Source organism: Anomalospiza imberbis, chromosome 4 (assembly GCF_031753505.1).
Source record: "Anomalospiza imberbis isolate Cuckoo-Finch-1a 21T00152 chromosome 4, ASM3175350v1, whole genome shotgun sequence".
NCBI lineage: Eukaryota > Metazoa > Chordata > Aves > Passeriformes > Viduidae > Anomalospiza > Anomalospiza imberbis.
In genome coordinates this window covers 10,439,277-10,461,963 of record NC_089684.1, presented here as the reverse complement: position 1 = coordinate 10,461,963, position 22,687 = coordinate 10,439,277, and the positions used below count along the sequence as shown (strand labels likewise).

General features: G+C 35.9%; 1 protein-coding gene across 4 annotated transcripts in view; it reads left to right on the top strand.

Annotated features, from left to right (window-relative positions):
• Nucleotides 1–22,687, top strand: part of GALNTL6 (polypeptide N-acetylgalactosaminyltransferase like 6) — a 909,332-nt gene that overhangs the window by 671,124 nt on the left and 215,521 nt on the right. For all 4 annotated transcript variants that reach the window (XM_068187107.1, XM_068187105.1, XM_068187106.1 and 1 more), the window contains exon 4: nucleotides 4,277–4,443. In XM_068187107.1, the coding sequence (XP_068043208.1) occupies nucleotides 4,277–4,443 (167 nt within the window). The remainder of the gene's footprint in view (nucleotides 1–4,276; nucleotides 4,444–22,687) is intronic.

Genomic DNA, 22,687 nt, shown 5'->3' with positions numbered 1-22,687 from the left:
ATAATGAAAACAGTGGAAGACTAGTCAAATAATGTGTTCTTAGCACCCTTAAGTTTTTACCCTCTTATCAGTATGGGAATGATGAGCATACACACCTAGCCAGGGCTGATTACAGAAAACACTTTCATGGAAATTATAGTGATCAAAGCCAAAGTGAAAAATCAGTTCAGTATACTAATTTCAGGTAGACTGATTTAGTTTTCTGCCCTCAATCCCAAAATTATAAAATATCATGGCAAGTTTTTCTTCTGAAACTTTGTGTGTTTAAACTAATACATATCTCATTCAAACAAGCCATTTTATAATATATATGTAGAATGATTTAACAAAGTCAAATAACCTGTCTTAATCTTCATTTGCCATTTAAATCAGTCTTCATATGTTATTTTAAAAGTTAATCCAGTTTAAAATGCCACTAAGGCAAAAGACTAGCCATGATAGAAACAAGCTAAAAATAGCAAATAATAAGTTCCTATTAAAATTATTTTGAAACACCTACTATTTGTAGCCATTTTTCAATTCCCCACTGATTTTTTTCTTTTTTAATTCCTTAATCAGAATATGATGTGATACTAAAGCTCTACACTAATATATTTGCCTTTATCAGTTCAGTTATAATTTCATAATTAAGAGGAGAGCTTAAAGTAATGTTGATTGACATTACAATCTTTTCTACACTGAGTTACATCTTGGGGCAAACCCTTACTTCAGTGAAACTGGCTGAACTGCCTATCTGTCCATCTTAAATCTGCTAACCTTTTTTGAGTATTGACTTTAGGATTTATTTCCAGGCCTTTATAAATTTTCTACAATTTCAAGCCTCAATGAAAGTCGTTGTGCTTTTTGGACACTTTATTCTGCCATTCAAACTACCTGAATGATACTTACTGTCCACATAAACCTACCTTCGTCTGGTGTGCACGTAATTTGCAATGTCTTTATGTGGAGGATGACAATTGGAGTTCATGTGTGCAAGTACTATAATTTGCTAAATTTATAAAGGTTTGACCAAATTTTTCATCAAAGTTTTTAGGTTCTGGGAAAGATATTATTTTGCTCAGAAGTAGTACAGAAATATTTTTGAAGGTAGTCAGTTCAGTTTCATTTTACCATAATTTACACAGTTTTACCTAATATGTTTGAGATTATGGTGATCTTTTATACATAGCATTATTCCTTTCTCCAGCAAACCTTGCTTTATTTTTTATTTTAGTAAATTTTGGTAAGATTACATTCTTCAGGAAATATGAAAGAATCTTGAATTGCAATTTGTCATTTCTTTGGAGACTCAAGAATTTCCATTTTAAAACAAGAAGCAATGTCTGTAGCTTCTAAGTAGTCTTTTTTACAGCCAGGGTATTTGGCATCACTTCTAAAACTCAGGGTATAAAGAAGCACACTTGTGGACTTGGAGCAAATGGTGCATGCATTATATATGTTTATTCTCATGAAAATACATAGCTTTATTCTCATGGTACATCCAGTGTCTCAGCTGTGGAGGTCTAACTGCATCTTTGTTGCAGTTTGTGGGCCTTTCCTGAGCATTGCTGCTTTCATCTGGTCTGTCCTGCAGCCCATCAGAGCACAGAACACTGCCCTCTGCTATGGACAGTGTTAAATAGAACTCCAAATAAAATGGATTTCATGTTATGCTTTGTGAAACAGTGATCTTCCATTGGTGTTAGAGCCTCATATCAAGAGAACAAGGGGCTAAAAATGGGCAGAATTCCACTTGCTGAAGAAAGGCAAGTGAAGCACTGCTATGAAGCCTAGTAGAAAATGGTGGAGTTTAAGGTTTCATTTCTATGAATTTGAAATCTGGCCAGATTTTTTTTTGTTTTTTGTTTTTTTTTAATAAAAGCACAAAAAGGATAATTTGGTGGTTTGTGGCTTTTGCTAGAAATCAATTCACATATAGCCTTTGCCATTCAACTTTGCAATGGCAATCAAAAGTAAATGTAAATGAGGATTAAAGATCAAAGTTCAATGATGGAGAAATGTTAAGAAAGTGTCATATGCTTTTCTCAGATTCTACATGTGGCTCTGTTTTAGATCAATCTGTTCAGCAGGAATAGAATAGTTGTAGACTAAGTCCATCAATGTTGCTTCTCCTTCTCAACACTTTAGCATAATGCAATTACTCTGAAACTGTCAGTGAGAATATCCAAATCCAATGGCCTATCCCATCCTTACACACATAAGGTTACAGTATTAACCATGCAAATTTCAGTGCAACTGCTTTCAAAAGGTATCTTGTTATACTGGAGGGGTGACTTTTTGAAAAATAAATGGCATTCTGATGTGTTTGGGTTTTTTGGGTATTTTTTTTCCTCTTACTCTTTAGAAGTTGTTAGTCTTACCTATGTGAGGTTCTTTTGCCTGGTTTTTTTTTTGGTTTTTTTTTTTTGGGCTTGGGGTTTTATGGAGGTGGACACTTACCAATATTAAAGTCATATTTACTGGGAGTCAAAAATGCTCAAGGAAAAACTTTCGCTTTCAAAAATAGCGTGAGAATTCCATGTATGTCTGTTAGTTGCATTTGTTCTAGTCCAAGAAGCATCACCATTGACAAACAGCTGGCAACAATAGGTGTTGGTTTTGATAGGTGGCTTTCTTGTCATCTGAAACAACTATGTATTAATAATGGGCTTCATTTGTTGCACTTGTTGCTACAAATAAGAAAAAAAAGTTCTACTAAATTCTTTCACTGCAGTGGATTTTTTTCACAAAATATTCAAATATACATACTTAGACTTTTCTGTCAATAGATAATGAGCGCTGCTTTCTCCAGAAATTCACATTATTGCAAAACATCTGTCCATTTTCCAATGTGCATGTATGTTCTACCAGCAATCTGCTTACTAGAATGTTTCCACAGTGCTTATTTCAGAAAGTGGCTTGTCATAAAATTAATTCTCATTGTGTTTTAGGAAGAAAAGTCTGAACTACAAATGTAAATCTTACTTTTTAGTAAAGTATCTAAAATCTAGTTAGTTTATTTATAGCTACATAACAGTTAATATTTTGCAAATACATCTTTAGTAGCTATGAGTTTTTATTATTTCTTTGGAACATTTCATCAGTGTGGTAGCTGTATAATGTATTGGTAAATACTGATTTCTAAGTGACATTTATAAAGAGGAAATGCAAACTAAGCTGCAAATATATGTAAATCAAAGCTATATAACATTTTTTGATATGCATAGTTACACTTTCTGAAAAGGAGCAAAGATATCTATACTTTTTTTTTTAAACCTAGACTTTGCAGGGCTAAACTTTTAATTTTGTTTGTTTATTGCAAAGCTGACAGGTTTCTGCTCTAGGGATACCTTTATCAGGATGTGACTTTCTTTTGAGGAATGAGAAATCGTTCAGTTACTTTATCCCCAGAGGTGAAAATGCCAGGCTTTGTTAACAACAGAGGAATGTGTCCCTTTTTTCTTTTTTTCAACAAAACATGAAATATGCAGTCCTATCAGTTGCAGTAATCTAAACATTTGTCATAAAATATTTTTGCTTATTATGAGACACTGATTTGCATGGCTATTATTTATTTTTGAGTGCTACATTTTTTTCTTTCTGAAATGTGTAAGCAACTCAATATTGAAAACAGTCAGGTTAAGCACTGATATTCCATAGCTGCTGTGCAATTAAGATGTTGAACGTCCAGTGCTTTCCTTTCAAAGATGGAAGCTTGTTTACATTTCCTTGTTTATAAGTCTGCACTTCCAGAATTGTGAGCTGTTTTATCTCTATACTTAATAAGAGCAGTCATTTTGGATCTTGTAGATATGAAGTTGGAATTGTATGTGTGGATGTTGTTTTTCTTTCATATTTTAAGCACATATCTCCCCGGATAATACTGAATTGTTTTCTAGAGTTTATCTCTTTATAGACGAAGCAATCATTTCAGATTAGCTTCATATTATGCTTCAGAATTCTTTCTGATAACAGGATTTGGTTTTTGGAAATGATGTCATAGAAGATGTGTCATCTGTCATACTGCAGGAGAAAGTTTTCAGTGAAGGAAAAATAATTACAGCCAGTTAGTTTTTTTTTCCACTCATTCAACTTAAATTTTGTCATTGTTCCTATTTATTCACTGTTGTAGCAATGTGTTTTAAACAGTCCCGCTATTTTCACATGAAAGTACTGCTTGATTGCACTGTTGAGTTTTATGCCAGAAACCACATTGGTTGAATGGCCTAAATGGATGACAGAATACACCAACTCCGATTTTCAGTATGCTTATGCAATTATTTTCTTGCCTCTGCAGCTGTAAGCACAAGGTGTACTTGGAAGCACTACCAAACACGAGCATCATCATCCCATTTCATAACGAGGGCTGGACTTCGCTCCTGCGCACGATCCACAGCATCATCAACCGCACTCCAGACAGCCTGATCGCAGAGATCATTCTGGTGGATGACTTCAGTGACAGAGGTAAGGCCCCGATGGTGTTGTTTTAACTTGAAATTTATAGTGCAGTGTGGTCCAGAGAGAAACGAAAGAGTTGCAAAAGCAGCCTTGAAGTACCCCCTTTGATTGTTAGCAGGAATAAACATTTATAAGATGCTTTTGATTGACTTGGCATGAATATTGAAATTGATGTCAAAGGGAAGAGAGACTGTCAGCTGTTGATTAGGCTTTATTAATGTTGTATTTTGAATATTACTGAAATACTGCAGATTTTAGTATTTCCTCATCTTTTCCCTATAATTCTCTTTTACTCTGAAAATACGTCAACTTTGACCATTTTGGATACAAATCATTAGCTTTTGATACTGAAATTTTATTGAGCTAGGCAGATTCACATACTAGTACAAAATAGCCATACAGAGAAATGAGGCTCTTTTGAATGGAATGTGGAAAAAACGCTTTGGAATAGTTGATCAAAATTGACATCATTTATATACAGTAAAATTAGAAAAACTTCAATCACTTAATGTCTTACGCTGCCATTACTTCTTGAATGCAGCGCAAAAAATTAATGCCTCGAGTTCCTTAAATGAATTTTAACAGTTCTTTAGGTAAAATTCTTCCATGATAAGGATATGGAACTAGGAAATAGGGTGGGTTTTTTTCAAATTTTTGTTTATCCCTTAGGTGTTTAAGCATGAAAACCATTGACTTTGTTTTTTTGCAGGGTGGGTTTTCTGTTTCTATTGAAACATCAGTTGCTGGTGTGTATGTTAGCTTTGTTCTGAGTAGACTGATAGCAGAAGAGAGAATTGTAACCTTTGCTAATGTTTTACTTAAAACCTTTGTCTCAGCTAGGAACTTAGAGAAGCAGATTTCTGACCTACTGTTTTAAGAAGCCCCTGGGTGAGTGAGAGAAATATTAGTAGAGCACTGCAGTAGCAGAACCAGTTTTGTAAGATTTTTTTTAACTTGATATTTCAGGATTTAGAAAGATAAATGCTGCACACATCTATCTTGCCCTCTCATATCTGCTGGTTTACTTGCAATACATCCTTTGATGAACTGCCTCTAGATCTGTAATGCAATTTAAGTGAAATTGTAACGTGAGTACAGTTCTGACTAGTCTATGTTTATGAAATCTAGATCAGAGATGAAAGTTTTTGAAATCAGACCTGTAAAACAGGCTGTTTCTGCTGGCTAACAATTTCCTAGTAATAAACAATGCACAGGGAAGGCTGTAAGTTGGTTTTATAAGGTATCTGACAAGTAGAAAAGCTGTTTTTCTTTTTTTTTTCACAATTTTTTTTCTTTTTTGGCTGAAATAGCAGCTGTTTAGACCATGCTTGCTCAATATGGTAGTACTGTAGCATTTTTTAAATGAAGAACATAATTGCTATTGTTGATGCATTTTAAAATATGCTAGTGTTTTGTAAAGCTTATCTACTTCCAGGTTATTAGAAAAAGAATTAATGCCACTAAACAGACTCTTGCTCTTTCTTGCATGCTCTAACTTAATTTCTGCTGATTGCTGAAAGTAATATTATTGCTATAATACTATAAAAATCTCCATAGCCTTCTTCATTTCCAGTTATATAAAGCTATCTGACTTTTCAGTAGAACAGTTTTCAGCTGGAAGAACTGGTTCATATATAGCATAGGAATGTTTAACCTGAGCGTTTAATATAAGTTGGAAAAACTGAAAGAAATCTACAAAGCAGACTTACATGAAGTTGGACCTAGAAGCGTGGTACCAGTAAAATTATTTACTTCTATTTATTGGTGTTATTAAAATAAAGTTCAGATATGTGAATGGTTACCAATTTTGACCATATTTGGTACTGTATATTTTAAGAAGAGAAATAACACAAGAAAAATCTGCTGCAGTCTCTACTCTGAATTCAGTAACATTGAGGTCAGATGAATCATTTTGGTACACCTGAAGTCAATTTAATTCTTGTATTTCTGATCCTCTAAACTTTACTTAACTTGTGTTCTCTTGTGCTCTTCTTTCTCTTCTATGAGGTGGACACACGTAATAGAGTTGGATTATTTTATATTACGAAAATGCTGAATTATATGTACCTCTGTGTCTCACAGTTTTTATGAACTGAAAAACAGTTCATAAAATAACCTGTTTTTAAGAAGTGGCAGATTCTTTTACCCTATAGTTACCTTTCTGAGACTGATAGGAGTAAAGCAGCATGAAAGATATTGAAGCCAGATTGGGCAAAAAATTAAGTTTGTGTGTTCAGTTGTTGTCAAAACTCATAGAATCATTGCAAGCAAAGTTTGCTGCTGTGTTGAGGCAGTATAGTGATTAGTGATAAATTCATATTCTTTTTCCTTATTGTATAATTTCTTCATGAAGCTGGAGATGCCATAAAACTGACAAATGGCTATTATTTTGTGAAATCAGTTATAGGTTATTAAAGTGATATGTATATGTTAGTCTTGTTCCATAACTTCATAATATAAGGGAAAAGTTTCATTAGCAAGCTAAACATCATGTGTAGGTAGTCAAAAGTGAAAATGAGGTATTTCAACAACAATGGTATTTTTAAAGTAGTGATTAAATAGCAAACACTTTTCTCTAAAGTTTTCTATTAATCCTGCTGTTCCTTTTTACAAACATCTTGGAAGTTATGAAAAGGCAGTTCCTATTAGAAGCAGTAAATGAGAAAAAGAAGAAATTTGAAAGCTGTGTAAAAAGACTTAAAAAAAAGGCTCCAGCATTTTTCCTTCTTTTTAACTAATGCCAGTATAAATACTGAAATGCACTGAATATATAAATACTGAATGCACTTTTGATAATAAATGATGAAAATGTTTTACTGAACAGCTAGATACCAGGAGTTGGCTGCTTCATCTGCAGAATAACTTGTATGCCTTCATTTTATTCATATGCACTCCTTTGGCTTTTATAATCAAAACCAAAATCTTTAGATAGTTCATGCATAATATTCTGCATAAATTATGACATTTAGATGTTATAAAAGTAAAAGGACAGCTTCAGATCTTTAACTATCAATATAATGCAGACTAAATGGTTGGTATTATGAGGGAGGTAAGGAAATGTTATGAAACATGAAAGTGCAATATTTGATTATGGACAGATTTAATATAAAAAACCTAACAGGAATATTAGAAGTTATCTGTGACAGAAGGAAATGTAGATTTAAATATAGGTACACAGTTGCAAGATTTCTTTATTCATGTAATTTATAGAGAGTGTTTGTATTTTAAAATGGTGAACCAACAGGTAGAAGAAAAATGTCTGATTTAGTGGAACTCCATTTCAGCAAAAATAACAACTTTGATTTATATTGTAAACACACATGGCAGAATGTTGGTGTACTGGTGAGGTGAAAGGAGACTGAATTTGAAGCTCGTAGGTGCTCTAATAAATGTAAAATAAATACATTGTCCCTTAACAAGCATTATAAAAGAGAGGAAAATAATAAGCTTCTACTTAGTTTGCCTTAGAAAGCTGTGGATACAATAAGAATACATTTTAATGATGTACATAATTTTACATACTAAAGCATGTGAAGTTTTTCTGATTTTGTGAGGGATTTGGGGCTGCAAATCCAGTACCTGATTCATATAAGCCCTGTATTTAAACTCAAAATTCAAGACCTAACAGTTTCAGTATAACCTCCCATGGAAAATCAACCTTTATATTGGAGATACCAACACACCTCTATGTCATTATCTGCAGTGGTTTTGTGTGCAGCTCTAGTTTTGTGATTCTGGTTTCTATGAAAATGAGCCTTGTTGAAAGTGCCTTTTTTTTTCTGGGAAGGTTTTGGGGTTTGTGTGTAGGTTGTTTGAAATGGAATGTGGGGAGGATTGGTTGTCGGGTTTGACGTTAAAGATTGGGTGTTTCTTGTTGACATAGTTTGCTCTGAAGTCAGATATCTGAAAAGGGGTAAGAAGCAGAATACTAAGAAGCAGAATATGAGCAACAGTTTTAAAGGAAAGGGCAAAATGAAAAAGAAAGCAAGTTTTCATTGGTTCAGTTATGGAACAGCTTGCATTTACAGAGGAATACTAAAAATCATAATGTTTTAAAACTTTGGGGAAACATAGATTTGCATAATTCATTAGTTAAACAATTCATGTAGGTTGCCAAAATATGATAGATTTGTACATCAACTTTTATTTCTTTTTATGTTTCAATTACTTTATTATCAGTCAGACTTGTAAATGTTACTAACACAGTTTATGCCCATGAATGTAAAGTTGACTTACAAAGGATTTTGACTTTACACTGTAGTTCTTGAACCAGTACAGCACCTATTATAAGAAAAAATAAACAATGCCACAGCCAACAATAAATTTATTAGCAGTAACAATTATTTGGTAGTATTTTAGTTTGAAAAAAACCCCTCAGATTTGCCAAGGGAAAAAAAGAATTTGAAAACTTATTAGCCTACTGCTTCTTCCACAACTAGTTCATGTCACTGGCAATGAACTGGTTTTTTGGTAGAAAAAAACAAACTAGGAAATTTTGGTAGAAAAAGATAAACTAGGAAATTTTCCTTCATGTTGATGAGCCAATCCCTTCTCATATTGCTGTATATTATGTTATCCTGTGTCTGTCCCCTTGCTTAGGTCTGTTTCCTGCATCATTCATTTGAGAGTATCGTGGTGTCTCCTATCAGGTACCATATGGTTTGTGTCAGACCTCTGAATGGGCCAGTTTAATCACATGGAAGTCAGTGTGCAAAAGCAACTTGTGATTACTTCATCAGAGCTGTAGTTGGTCAGTGAACTTCAGTGCCAGTAATGTGCTTTTTTTCTGTGAACATGGAAGATGACCTGATGTATGACTGGGGTTTTTTAAACCATAGTTCTGTAAACTACATTGGTCATACTGTACAATAATGGCAGAGTAAGGGAAGAGAGTTTGTGCTGAAAGCAAAGCAACTCTGTCAGACTATCAGATTGCACCACTTTCCACTGAAGGAACACATGCTATTGCACGGAGTTGAAATTCCCTGTATTTTGTTTGTAGACAGTTTATGTAACATGTCACTGAAATGCGAATGTATGGATGCTTGGCTTCAGATCATGGCTAGATGTAACTTTCTGATGAAATGAAAGGGAAAGCTGCATTGTACAAATGACTGTCTTGTCATAGGAAAGCTCTGCTATAGACAGAAAGTGTCCGTATGATGAAAGCTTGTGGCTCCAAAAATTGCCATGTTAGGCATAGCTCATGTAAGACATTATTTGTGAGAAAGGAAGGGTGAATCTACACACAAATCTGGTAGGTTTGTAGACAAATAGTTATACCTGAAGCACACAGCCTTACTGGCTGGGAAGCCTGTTGCTGCAATCAAGTAATTATGCAAAGGTAAAGAGAGATGTTTTCTGCTTAGTGAAGAATTTGTAGTGGCTTTGCACTTGCTTAATGCAGCATCCTGGAAGCCAGAGTGATCCTGGCAACTTGAGTTGCACTGTTCATTTCATTGATAGCATAAGCAAAACTTTCCTGGAGCAGAGTTTAATACAGCAAGGTTTTCAAGTAATGTTGACCTTAATATTAACATATTACTGCATCATGTGTACTACAGCAGAAAAAAAATTCTTAGCTTTTAACCCAATATGAATGTCAGTCTCATATTTTAAGGTGATTTATAAAAAAGGAAAAGGCCAAATAGAAAATGAAACTAATTCAATTTCAAGATGTCTGTATTGACTAGATATCTAACTAAATGCTGCATTTACTTTTTTTTTACTTGTGATATTGAGCTATAAAATGCCTCTTTCATTTCCTCTACAATGCACTCAGTTACTTGAATTTCATGAAACTTGGACTTGCTTCTGGTCAAAATACTATCACTGTAAAAAGTACAACTTAGAACATATCTGTGCATAGATGGGCATAAACTGACTTGAATCTGTAATACCTAATTTTCTGTTCTTCTTTCTACATTCTCAGTTTTGATAATTTAACATTATAAATTCTGCTGTGGAGTTTTTCTTCTGAAATTACAGAGTACAAGATTTTACCTTCAGCTCCTTGATGTACCTTGCAATAGCAGTTTCATTACTGAGGGCATTTTGACTTGACAGAATGGCTTTACCAGTGGTAAAAGAAAGGGTTGGCCTGAGGTTGGTGAGAGATCAGCTCAGAAGAATAATGGTCATTTTGAAGGCAACTGCAGCTCATCTCAAAATGCATTTCATTTGCTGGAGTAAAAGTATTGTCAGGTTGTGAGAAAGTGAGAGGTGGGAAGAATTTCAAATAACTGAAGTTTTACACTTTACCTAGAATTGAGAATGTGTCTGCATTGGGATAAATTTAGGAGTATCTCTCACATCCCAATGCTGCCTGCACTCAGGGAACTCAAATATAACTTGGCTGTAAAAATGAAAACTCCAGTGATGAAATATTAATATGAAAACAAGTTCTTACTTTTCACATAGTTGATCAAATCAGTTATAGTAGATAAGTAATTTCACTTTTGAGTACGTGTGGAGTCAGAATATGAAGCTTTTGTTTCCACAAGCTCTGTATTGGTCAGTCTATCTTTAGTTGCCTACCCTGTGAAATGTTTGCTGGGTGTGCATCCCGCCTCCACACTGCATCCCTTTTGTTTGTGAACATGTGAGGAATTCTTGAGATGGGAAACAATGAGCAGCCTGCACTTAGCAAGATTGTGTTCTCTGGGTGTCAACTTCTAAAAACTGTTATGCCGTGCTTGTTTCGAGTGTGGTTCATGAGATACCTGAAGTAAATCTGGATTTAAAACAGTATAGTTACTCTGAGTAATTTTGAAATAATAGAAGCACATTTATTCATGTGGCAAATGTTTCTACTGTGCATTTCAGCTTTGGTTTACATTTCCTTAGGGTTAAATTGAATTATGGCTGAAATGATACTATTTTAAAATTCCACATGTGGAATACTCTCGTTTGATCTTGTGAACAGGAAGGAAAAATTCTAACTCTGCGGAAATATAGATATCTACATTGGCTTTTCTCTGAAACATGAGCTGTTTACTTTCCACTTGAAATGCATTATTACATTGCAGTAACAGACTAAACAACTTGACAAGAGACTTGAACAATTAGCTCAAATTATCTTCTTCAGCTAAAGTTATTGAACTATCAAAATGATGCACATTAGTTTCAGAAAAAATTGAAAATATGATGTTCTTATGCATTTTCTTACATTTCTTCTTTTCTAAGTTTCTTCTTAACATATTTATCTTCATAAGCTTTAAGATTTTTTTTTGATTATTTGCATGAGGAAATTCTTAGCTAGTACTCCAAATGTATTACTTCCACAACTTCACTGAGTCGTGTAATGGACATGTTAACTAATTTTTGCATCTTCAAATGACATATCCCCTGAATAATCACAGTTAAAACCTGCAGACAGGTGATGTGGGATGGAAGCTGAAGTCTGTTGCTTTGGATTTTTTCAGACATTCCATCTGATCAAATTCAAACTGATAAATTTTTCTTTTCTTGGTGGTGCTTTGTTATTAGGAATCAGGAGAACAGGCCTGAGATCTTATATTGTTTTTCATAAGCTAATCAAGTAGGTTTTGCTGTAGTATCAAGATAAAAGATTCTTGCCAGATACTAGCTGTCTGTTATTTAGAAAATTTCCTTTAATTTAAAATTGAAATTTATTCATGATCCTTTTCATTCATGAGTGTTGTTTCAATGTTATCTTTAAATAACTTAATATCTTCTCATTGTACACAGAAAGAGATTGCAACTTTCAGTTTTCAAACTTCATTGCAGTTTAATAAAGTGCGACAGGCTTTTGAATTGACATCCTAGTAGTCTTTGCAAAGGTGGTAGTTTGTTACAGTCAAGGTTGCCTTAATTGCAACATTTCAGTTCATCTAAGTAGACTTTAAAAATATATTTCACCTTTCCTGAATGTAGACTTTCAAGTAAGCTTGTAATCATCAAGAAAAAGAACATCCTTAAAGAACAGGCAATAGTATTGTCCCCAGCTACTATATTTTATGCATCTTTAAGAAAAACAATTCCAGAAAACATTTTACTTCATTTTCCTGTATTATAAGTGTATTTTGTTTTGTACTTTTTTCCTGTTTGCAAATCATGGGTGAGCCTGAAACTACTAATATTCCAAATATTTTACCAGTAACATAAGAGAAGTTGTTCTCCTGTTCAGTCATTGGTACTGAGCTTCACATAAGGTAAGAGAGAAAAAGAATGTGGGTGGTATGGGGAAAACTGTGAAATTATCAAAGCAGGAAATTATGATTGTCACTCCTAAGAGAGTTTTGAACCCAGAATACTGGTATTAAAACACTCAGTTTTACTAAAAGATCTGTAAAAGTCCTTGCAGTCACATATGGGGTATAAATAGTTTCTAATAATTTCCCTGTGAGATGAGTGGGAGAATATTGATTTGGTTGCAAACTAAATGCCTTTTTGTTGTTTTTTTTTCCCCAAACTACATGCCTTTGTCTTTTCTAGACTGATTCTTACATGTAGGATTGCTACCAAGTGTTTAGTTTACAAATCTTAACACATCCTAAAGAAAGAAGAAAAATCCTGTAATGAGGTTAGCAGATGAATGCTTTAAAAGCTTTATAGATAAAGAACAAAGCTTTGTCCTGCCCTATTTTTTTTGTAACTCTGACAAAATCAAACACATTTAAATAGTTCTAGTAGGTATTCTGACCTTGCTTCACTGATGGAGTAAACAGTTAGTAACTTCTGTTCAATTTTGGTATATTCTATTTCTGTGAAAGCAAATTAATAAACAAAAAGAAAAAGCTTACAGAATAATTTCTTAGAGTATTGAGAGCTGAAATTCATTTATATTAATTTCATCTTGATGCCTTTTTTTTGAGATAACCTAGTACATAATTTGACAGTATTTGTTTCTGATGATTCTTTCCTGGATAATGGCAAGCAGTTCTCCCATCATTTTTATTTATTTAATCTATTTATTCTGAATAAATGGAGGCCCTGTTGCCAAAAGCATCTATTTGTTTAGTGTTGTATATGTTTATGCAGATTTTTATTTTGTGCAGTCAAAAAATCAAAAGTGTACTTAATGCATGTTTTGTTCATTGTTCTTCAGTGTCTCACAGGAAGCATTTGTGACATATGGAATTGTCTAGTTACAAATCTTCTTGTACAGAAATGCAATCTTAATTTTGATTAACTTGAAAAGGAATTTTGTTGCTCTCAGAAATTGCTATCCAGACGTTCAGTCAGCTTTGGGGGCTTTTCTGTGTGTGCTGATTTCCCAAATTGAGCTCATGTATCTTTCAGACAGATGGGCAATTTTATGAAGCTTATAAATGGCTGAAAGCTTTAATGGCTTTGTCATGCACAGCTTGTATTTGAAATGCTACTGATTTGTGAAAAAAGCATTAATAACTTGTACTGAGCAATTATAATACATTTTTTTCTAATAGGACGGGGTCAAACTATGTTTTCTAAATTAGAATAAGTTCTATATGCAGTGGGAAATTTCGGTGAAGAAGAATGACCGAATCAAAGCATGATTTGCTACATGCAAAGAGCTTTTAGAATTCTCCTCTGCCTTCTCAAGTTACAGGTATAAACTCAATTTACTTGGGATGGTGATTTTTTCCCCTTTTTATCCAGTTGTATGTTTATGCATTATGAGAGTGCGGTTTGGTTTTTGCGGCTTTGCAAGGCTGCTGCATAATTGAGACACCTAGCACAGAGAGGCAAACAAATACATTGATTTCATTTATGGTCAGTGACTTAAAAACCTTTGTTCACCTGCTGTAGGAACCCTCATATCTGCCCTCCTCACAAATTCAAGAAAATATGCTTTAGGATAAATGGAAAAGTGTTTTGTGGAAGCAGAATGTGCACTACACAATATGGAAAATCCCTAACCATTTAGAACAGGTGACTGCTGGGGATTTTGCTTTTAGATGGTATAGAAAACCCTTCTAATCACACTGGTAAGATGTACTACAAACATGTGCATGGCATTCAGGGGTGAAGGCCTTCCAGTCTGTGCTGACTTCTGGCTTTGGAAGTTGAGTGTTGCTATTGTCAGAGTGGTGGAGGGGAGGGGGGCGGTTGGGGAGATTTTGGTTTTGTTTATTTGGGTTTTTGACATAAGTAATCTAATTTCTCCTACTGTTACACCAGGATATTTTCCTACAGTATCTTCTATCTTTATTTTTTTCACTAGGGATCTGATAATTCTTTAATAGGTAGAAATCTCTCAACAAATCCAGAAGATTATTTCTGCCTAAGGTCTCTTCTTCCCCTTCATTTGAAGGGCAACGTACTGAATTTAGAAAACAGAATTGACACTCTTTGTAAAAAGTGCTGTTTATGCACATCTGTCAAAATAGCCAACCTACTGCTTTAGATTTAATAGGATAAACATGAGTTAGTTGTCTTACTCCATTCCTGCCTCATTTAATCCCAGAAGAGACACAGATTAATTGTTCTTTAGTTGTGGTACACTATTTCTAGTCAACAAGGAAATCCACTCCTGTTTGTAAATATTCTAACTTCAAAAGTTCATTTTTAAAAATTTTCTGCAGTTCTAGTGGAAAGTGATGATTCTTTAAAACATATTTCAAGTATAACTGAAGAATTTGAAAAAAAAAAAATTTAGGGGTCCTACTCCCATAGTCTTGCCTAAAGCAGTTCCTGGTGTGATGAAAGAAAGGCATACTATTTACAACCAAATGTAATATTTTTGAAATCAGTATCCTTTAACACTACAAAGCCATACAGAACAGATGTTTGTCTTGTTCTTGAGTGGTTTACCTATTGCAGTTTCTAACTGTAGTAAGCATCAATAGATTATGCTAGTGAATGGAAAAATGAAAATAACCCTTACTACATTTGAGTCTAAAACTATTGCAGTTCTTGAATGTGTTTGAAAACACTAGCTGAATTGTTTGCTTCTTATATGCAAACCTCATTCTTGTGTTTTTGTATTGGCAGCTTGATATTAATGATAAGAAAACAAGCTTTGTTCTACGAGCTTTAATAATACATGAACATGGCACTGAAATGTGCAATGGGCCAAAATCAGATACGTGCATCTAGTCAGTGTGTTATTTACAGGACCTTACATATCCTTTTTAAACATAGTTCCTGGTTGTGGCTTTTTTCTTTGAAGGGAAGTTAAACGTGTTCTTAGTCAGTGACTGACAATCTGTGTGCCAGCTGTGAATGTAAGGGTGTGAAGCGTAAAATAGGTTGATGGTGCCAATTATGCTGGAGCCTTTTTTTGTGTGTGTACTCCTGAAGTAGAAGTGATTAAATTTTGAAAGAAATTGATGATTATTACTTCTGAACTGAATTGATTCTTCTGTAGAGTCTTGTAAGTTTTGCTAGTTCAGGTAATTTAACTGAATTTAGAGCTTCAGCAAGAACTGTGGGCTAATTCCTTTTCTTCTGTCTCATGTCCCGTGTTCATTTTAGTTTTCTGAAGTGCTATCTACTTGAATTTAGTTTCCTTCATGGAGCGGGCATGGAGTTAAGTTGTACCTAACAAATGTCATATTTTTTAAATGCTATGCCTTGATGATGAATTAAATAATAGTTATAAAAAATCAATTAAAAGTAAATTTCCTTTATTTCAATAGGGTGGAATTTGGAAACCTTTCAAAGAAGTCTGAAATTCTGGAAAGTATATGCAATTATTAAATGGTAAATTATTCTCAAATACTTGGTGGCCATGGTCATCTTTATTTTTTATATGGAGAATCACTTGTATGTCACTGTGCTGTACTGGGCTTTGTTTGTCCTTGGGTACTTTTAGAGTTCATGAAGTAGGAGGGATGATCTTGTCCTAGTATAAATCAATTATGTTAGCAGAAAAAGATCTGTGATTAAGTTGCTTGTATCTCTTTTAGACTGTCCAATTAAGCTGGCATATACTGAACTGAATTTTAGCAACATGCTTTAGTTAAAAAAAAAAAAAAAGAACCCTGTCATATGCCCAAGAACAGTTGCCCCCCTCAACCAGCCCACCCGTTCCCCACCTCACCCCAAAGATCTGCATTCCATACCATGAAATGATATTTTATTTCAGATGGTATTTTATTTCAGGATAGAGTAACCTTCTATTCCAACATATTGGCTGTTTCAAAGCAGTTTCCCTATGGTGTGAAAACTGTAACTTGTGAGGCACTCCTGCATTACTGAAGCAGCAGCATGAGCTGTGAGGCAAGGTGGGGTACAGCGATTTAACTGCACGCTCTTTGATATAAAATAATTTTCAACTCTAAGGTGTCAGTCTAACCTATCTTGCTATTTTAAGTTGTACTGCAGATCCATGTGTGGGTTTTTGGTAATGTATCCTTGCAGTGTTTTTGTAAAGCTCCCTAAATGCATATACATTCTTGTTGTTAAAAGGTAAATACAAAAAAGCAGAATCCTGTAAGCAGAGTTAGATTCCTGCTTATATACAAGAGACTAGTATTGGAGCAAAACCAGAGTTTTTCTGTTTCCTGTTCTCACTCTCCTCCTTCAGGCTGTGTTTTTTACATCATGATTTTCTCACTTCTTTTAGATTTTTGTCCAAAACACAGTGTCCTTGAAGCTGTAAACCACTTCATAGCTATGGAATGTGATACCAAATCCCAGGGAAACTAAATGATTCCAGGTTTCAGTAGCTGAGAAAAAAGAATAGGGATGATGGTGAAGTTATTATTGAAAACATGTCTATTGATGGGATCTTGATCACTGTAATCTGCAGGGAGCTGAGGGACAAGAATGAGAATCTGTTTTGCAGGAAACACAAAGGGGGATCATAGGAGAAAGGGATGATTGACAGAAAAAATCAAGACCAGGAGCATAATTCTGATACATTTATTTAAAACTTTGGGGTGCATTTGCTCCTTGAGTTTTATCTTGCTGCATAAGGTTGTGCTCTAAGATGAATCAGCAGTATTTATCTAAATTTTTCACTGTAGAATCAGAGGGCTGGAATACCTTTTTTATGAAGACAGGTTTAGAGGGGTTGTTCAGCCTGTAGAAGGGAAGGCTCTGGAGACACCTTACAGCAGCCTTCCACTACCTAAAGGGGGCCTACAACACAGTTGGAGAGAGACTTTTTACCTGGGCAGGTAGTGAGTGATAGGATGAAGGGGAATGCCTTTTAACTGAAAGAGGGCAAGGTTAGATGTTCTGTTGGGAAGAAATTCTTTCTGTGGGGGTGATGAGACACTGGAACATGTTCCCCAAAAAGTTGTGAATGCTCTGTTTCTGGAAGTGTTGAAGGCCAGGTCATATGGGGCTTGGAGCAACCAGGTCAAGCAGAAGGTGTCCCTGCCCATGGCAGGAGGGTTGGAACTGAATGACCTTTAAGGTCCCTTCCAGCCCAAACCATTTTGTTATTAATCAAGTATCAATCACACATCTAAAAGTTCACATCTGCTGTAAGGTAAAAGCAAATTTTCTAAGTATTTTTATATACAAATACAAGGTTTAACTAGAGTTTTTCTTGTCTGCTTTAGATAGCTAGACAGAGCTTTGGAATGATAGGGTTATCCTAGTTTTCTAATTAGTATGTGGTGTATACATGTTTTTGATGCACTATTTCTAACTTATCGTTAGAAATATTTACATACTGAGTGTACATGGAATTACTGAAGTATTAGATATAAATATAAACAATGTGGTAACTTTAGTATTCCCAATCAGAATCATATTTCAGAAAAACAAGTCCAGAATTTTGAGCAATGTTGGCTGTCTGACAATAGCATGCTTAGTTATTTGACTGTTTTATTCAAGCCATTTTGTGAAAAGTATTATATAATGCTTTTTGAGTCATTCTTGCCATAAAAAGATTCTTATTGAATGTTCAAATCCAATTCTGTGGATTGTTGTCAGATATATGTGCTATTTATCTCTGTTGGTCTTAGAATTATTACACAAGGAAACCAGTAATACTAGTTTTTTTGACATTTTTCTTAAATTCAATTACTCTTTTTTTTAATTTGTCAATGCATAAAATAAGATGTTTAACATGTGGGCGTTTTTTTTGAGAGAATGAATTGTTCTAAAATTGCTCAAATGAGCATGCCTCTTCTGTGGCATGCCAGTTCTCTCCTTTAAGTGAGTTACGGAAATGCACTGTGTGAGGAAACGCATTAAGGCTTTGAGCAACGCAATTCACAGAATCACAAAATGGGATGGGACCACAGGGGTCATCTGGTCCAGCCTCCCCGCTCAAGCAGGGTCATCCCAGAGCACATGGCACAGGATTGTGTCCAGACAGCTCTTAAATATCTCCATTAAGGGAGAGTCCACAACCTCTCTGGACAATCTGTTCCAGTGCTCAGTCACCTACACAGTAAAGTTGTTCTTCTCCTACTCAATTGGAACTTCGTGTGCAGTTTCTGCCCATTGCCTCTTGTCCCCATTACTCGGCACCATTGAGCAGAGCCTGGCTCCATCCTCTTGGCACCCTCCCTTCAGATACTGACAGACATTGATGAGGTGCCCCTTCAGCTGTCCCTTCTTGAGGCTGAACACACCTGTCTCAGCACTTGCTTTTCTCCACCTTCATGAGAAGTATTACTTAAGAGTAATGAATCAGTCTTTTGGTGTTCTCTTTCATATTTGTATTTGGGTTTGAGTGGCAAGATTTTGGTAGTGGGAGTGGCTACAGAAGTATCTTCTGGAAGAAGCTGCCAGAAGTTTCTGCCAGGTTCAGCAGACCCAATGCCAGCCATCTCCGAGATGGACATGCTACTGGCCAAGGCTTAGCTTTGGTGGTAACACCCTGGGATTAAGAGATTTAAGTAACTGCAAGAGCTATTTCAGCCAGAGAAAAGAGAAGTGAGAATATGTGAGAGAAACAGTTTTGCAGACATCAAGGTCGGGGAAGAAGGAAGGGCAAAAGATGCTCCAGGTGCCAGAGCTGAGATTCCCTTGAAGCTCATGATGCAGATCATGGTGAGGCAGCTGTGCCCCTGCAGCCCATGGAGGCCCATGGGAGAGCAGAGCTGTACCAAAAGGAGCCCCACCATAAATCAGGGGAATGGCAAAAGGTGCTGTAACACAGTGGGGAACATGGTCCTATCAGGACCCATGGAGACAGGAACCCACACTGGGGCAGGTTTGCTGGCAGGACTTGTGACCCCAGGGGGGACCCGCACAGGTGCAGTCTGTTCCTGAAGAACTGCATCTCATGGAAGAGACCCATGCCAGAGCAGTTTCTGAAGAACTGACATTTATGAGGACTCAGTTTGGGGAAGTTGGTAGACGAGCGTCTCCCATGGGAGGGAACCCACAGTGGAACAGAGGAAAAGTCTGAGAAGTTCTCTGTATGAGCAGGAAGGAGTGAGTGGCTGAGCCAAAGCTGATTGTGCAGCCTCCATTCCCTGTCTCCCTGTGCCATTTAGGGGGCAGAGGTAGAGAAAATCAGGACTGAAGCTGAATCTGGGAAGGGAGGAGTGGGGAGAAGGTGTTCTAATATTTGGGTATGTTTTCTCATTGTCCTACTGTGGTTTGCTTGGTAATAAATTAAAGTGCTTTCTTCAAATTGAGTGACAAATTTTCCTCATGACAGTAATTGGTGAGTGATTTTATCCTGATCCTTACCTTGACCCATGAGCTTTTCATTATGTTTTCTCTGGCCATTTCAGCTGAGGAGGGAAGTGACAGAGAGGCTTTGATGGGCACCTGGGGTCAAGCCACTATTGTTTAAATAGAACTGAGTTGCTTCAGGACCAAGGTCAGTATGTCTGACGAGGAGTTTAGCAGCTGCCTTGCTGTGTGTCACAAAAGCAATGGCTGCCTGGCTGGCTCCCAGAAGTAGCCAAGCGTGGTGAATGCAGAAGGAAATGGAGTAATGTGATTCATAATAATGACCTGGAAATCTGATTTTCCTTCTTTGTGTAAGACTCAGAAAGTGCTGGGGCTAATTAAAATACTTAGATTAAGCCATGAGAAATCAAAGAGATGCAAAGCGGCTCATTTCGGGATCTCTGATGAAGCAGCTCTGGGATGATATAAAATGCTCTTCTTCACTGGTTTTCCATGTGGCTTTAGGGGACTAGTAGTTGTCAAAGAGAATTGAAGTGGAGTGACTGATGTGTTAAGATAAAAAGTCAGTGATGTAATCTTTATCCCAGAAGGCATGTTGTTCCGTGGTACATTGCCTGTTTTACAAGGAAAGGCTTAGAGTAGATTGATTATGTATGAGAAAGAGTAAGCTAGAGGAATTAGCCAAGAGAGTATAGTATTCATCTAGCCAGTTTCCTTCTTAAATTGAACAAAAAATCTGTGCAAGTGATGATAATGAAAAGCAAATAACCTTAGGGTGATACATAAGTAAGGAATTTATTGTGTGGAACAAGAAGAAATAAATTGTCTTTGTAATCATTGCAATAGGAAAGTGTGTTTCCAGCTATATATAGATCTAATGCTTGTCTCTGTTCTGTTGGACAACCTGTAGGGAACACTATTGGATTAGATGGCACCTAGAAAAAAGCATCAAGATGGTATTGTTACTTTCATGTTGTGTATTTTGCCGTTTTAATTCTAATTTCATAATTTACATGGATTATACCCTGGATATATGCAAAGGCATCTAATGAAGCATCATGATTTTCATCCTCTGTTCTTTGAGTTCATAGGGCTTGCTGGCTGTGTTCCAAGATGCATTTGGGAGCTAAAAGAAAAAGAAAAACTTGGTATTTGAAGAAAAAAAAATAATACATCTCATTGATTCCTAGGTTGATTACATTGTTTCTTTCTGTTTGTGTCAGTGGGCTTCTGTTAGAAAAAGCATCTTAATTTTATGCTGAAAGCTAGTGAGTGATGGCTACTTTTGAGAAGCTGTATTTGTTGTCTGAGCAGTATAGCTAAGCACTGTGGCCTCTGCTGCTTTAGGAATGATAGAATTGAGGAAAAAAGCTAAGTCGAAGAAAGAATTAAATGTAATTAATTTCTGGGAAACAGATTTAGAAATTCTCCCTTTTCTGTTGAGCAGTCTGGTATAAGAAACTGGCTTAAGGCAAATTTGGGAGAAAACCTCTAAACAGGTTCCTCTAGAAAGCAGATTTAAGCGGACCCTCCCCCAACTGGTTTGCGAAAATATTTTCTTGGAGAAAAGTGGAAAAAAATTGTTTAACAGGCAAAGCATTCACCAGCACTAAAAAAATGAACAATATTAAACAAGAAAACTTCTTGCTGGTCCAAAGAGATGACAAATTCAGAAAGTCCTGTTTGTGGGCTGTAGCTTGGCTCACCGGCCCACTCAGTCTCTTATCAGTCCCTCCAGTGCTGGAATGCAGCGTCCTGGGCCCAGTGGGCCACAGGTGAGAGTGAGCTCCTGGTGGTTTTCTGGGTTCTTCAGTCCAGGGCAGGTTTGAACAGTTCCAAGAAAAAGAAAGAAAAAAAAAAAAAAAAAACACAGTTCAGGGAACTTCACTGCCTCAGCTAGCAAAATCTAACTAAAAGCAAAGGAGAGCTCTCCCTCGCTATCCGTTCTGCAAGACAACACAGTCCAGGAACAGGAATGTGGAGGAGTGAGTGCAGTTTCTGAAAACAAAGTGTGCACTCCTTCTCTCCCCCCGCCCCTTCGCTCTCAGAACCAGTCTTAAATGTGCAAAAGTTATTTCTGAGATAAACAGGTGAATGGGGATACAATTCAGCATCATAAAGTCACCCCAGGACAGAAACTTATTTTTAATTGGGTCATGTCTTAGAGGGAGAAAGGATTTTTATACCTTAATCCTGTTTCCAGCTTTTTTAATTGTCTCTAAGATCTGTCTTGATTTTCTTCTCTTGATATTGGACATCTATGAGCATATTTAACTCCAAAATCATTCTTGTCTGTATAGTGTTTTGATATCTTGCAGTAAATTTGCCAGTATAATAAACTAACTTTACTTTGTCTGTTTTCAAATAATTTTTTAACCGGGAAGCCAACATTATCTTATCTAATTGAGCAGAATGAACCTAGCTTCCTTAAAATTCCTGTTGATTTATATGACAGTCTTATTGCAAAGAAAGCATCTCATTCACTAATTTGCTCAGAAGTACCTCTAGCCAGCTGGAATGCTAACCCAGCAGATAAGATTATGCATTTGAGAAGCTTCATGCCAAGCGAGTATCGCTGCTGTTGGTATCCAACGATATTCCACAGGCACAGAACATCTTATGCTAACATCTTATTGTTAACACAATATGAGCTGGGAAAAGAGATTTGCTCTAGGAGCATTCTCAGGTGGGCCTCAAGATTTGCATACATTTATGGTTGTTTTGTGTTTTAAACTTGTACGTGGTTCCCTGG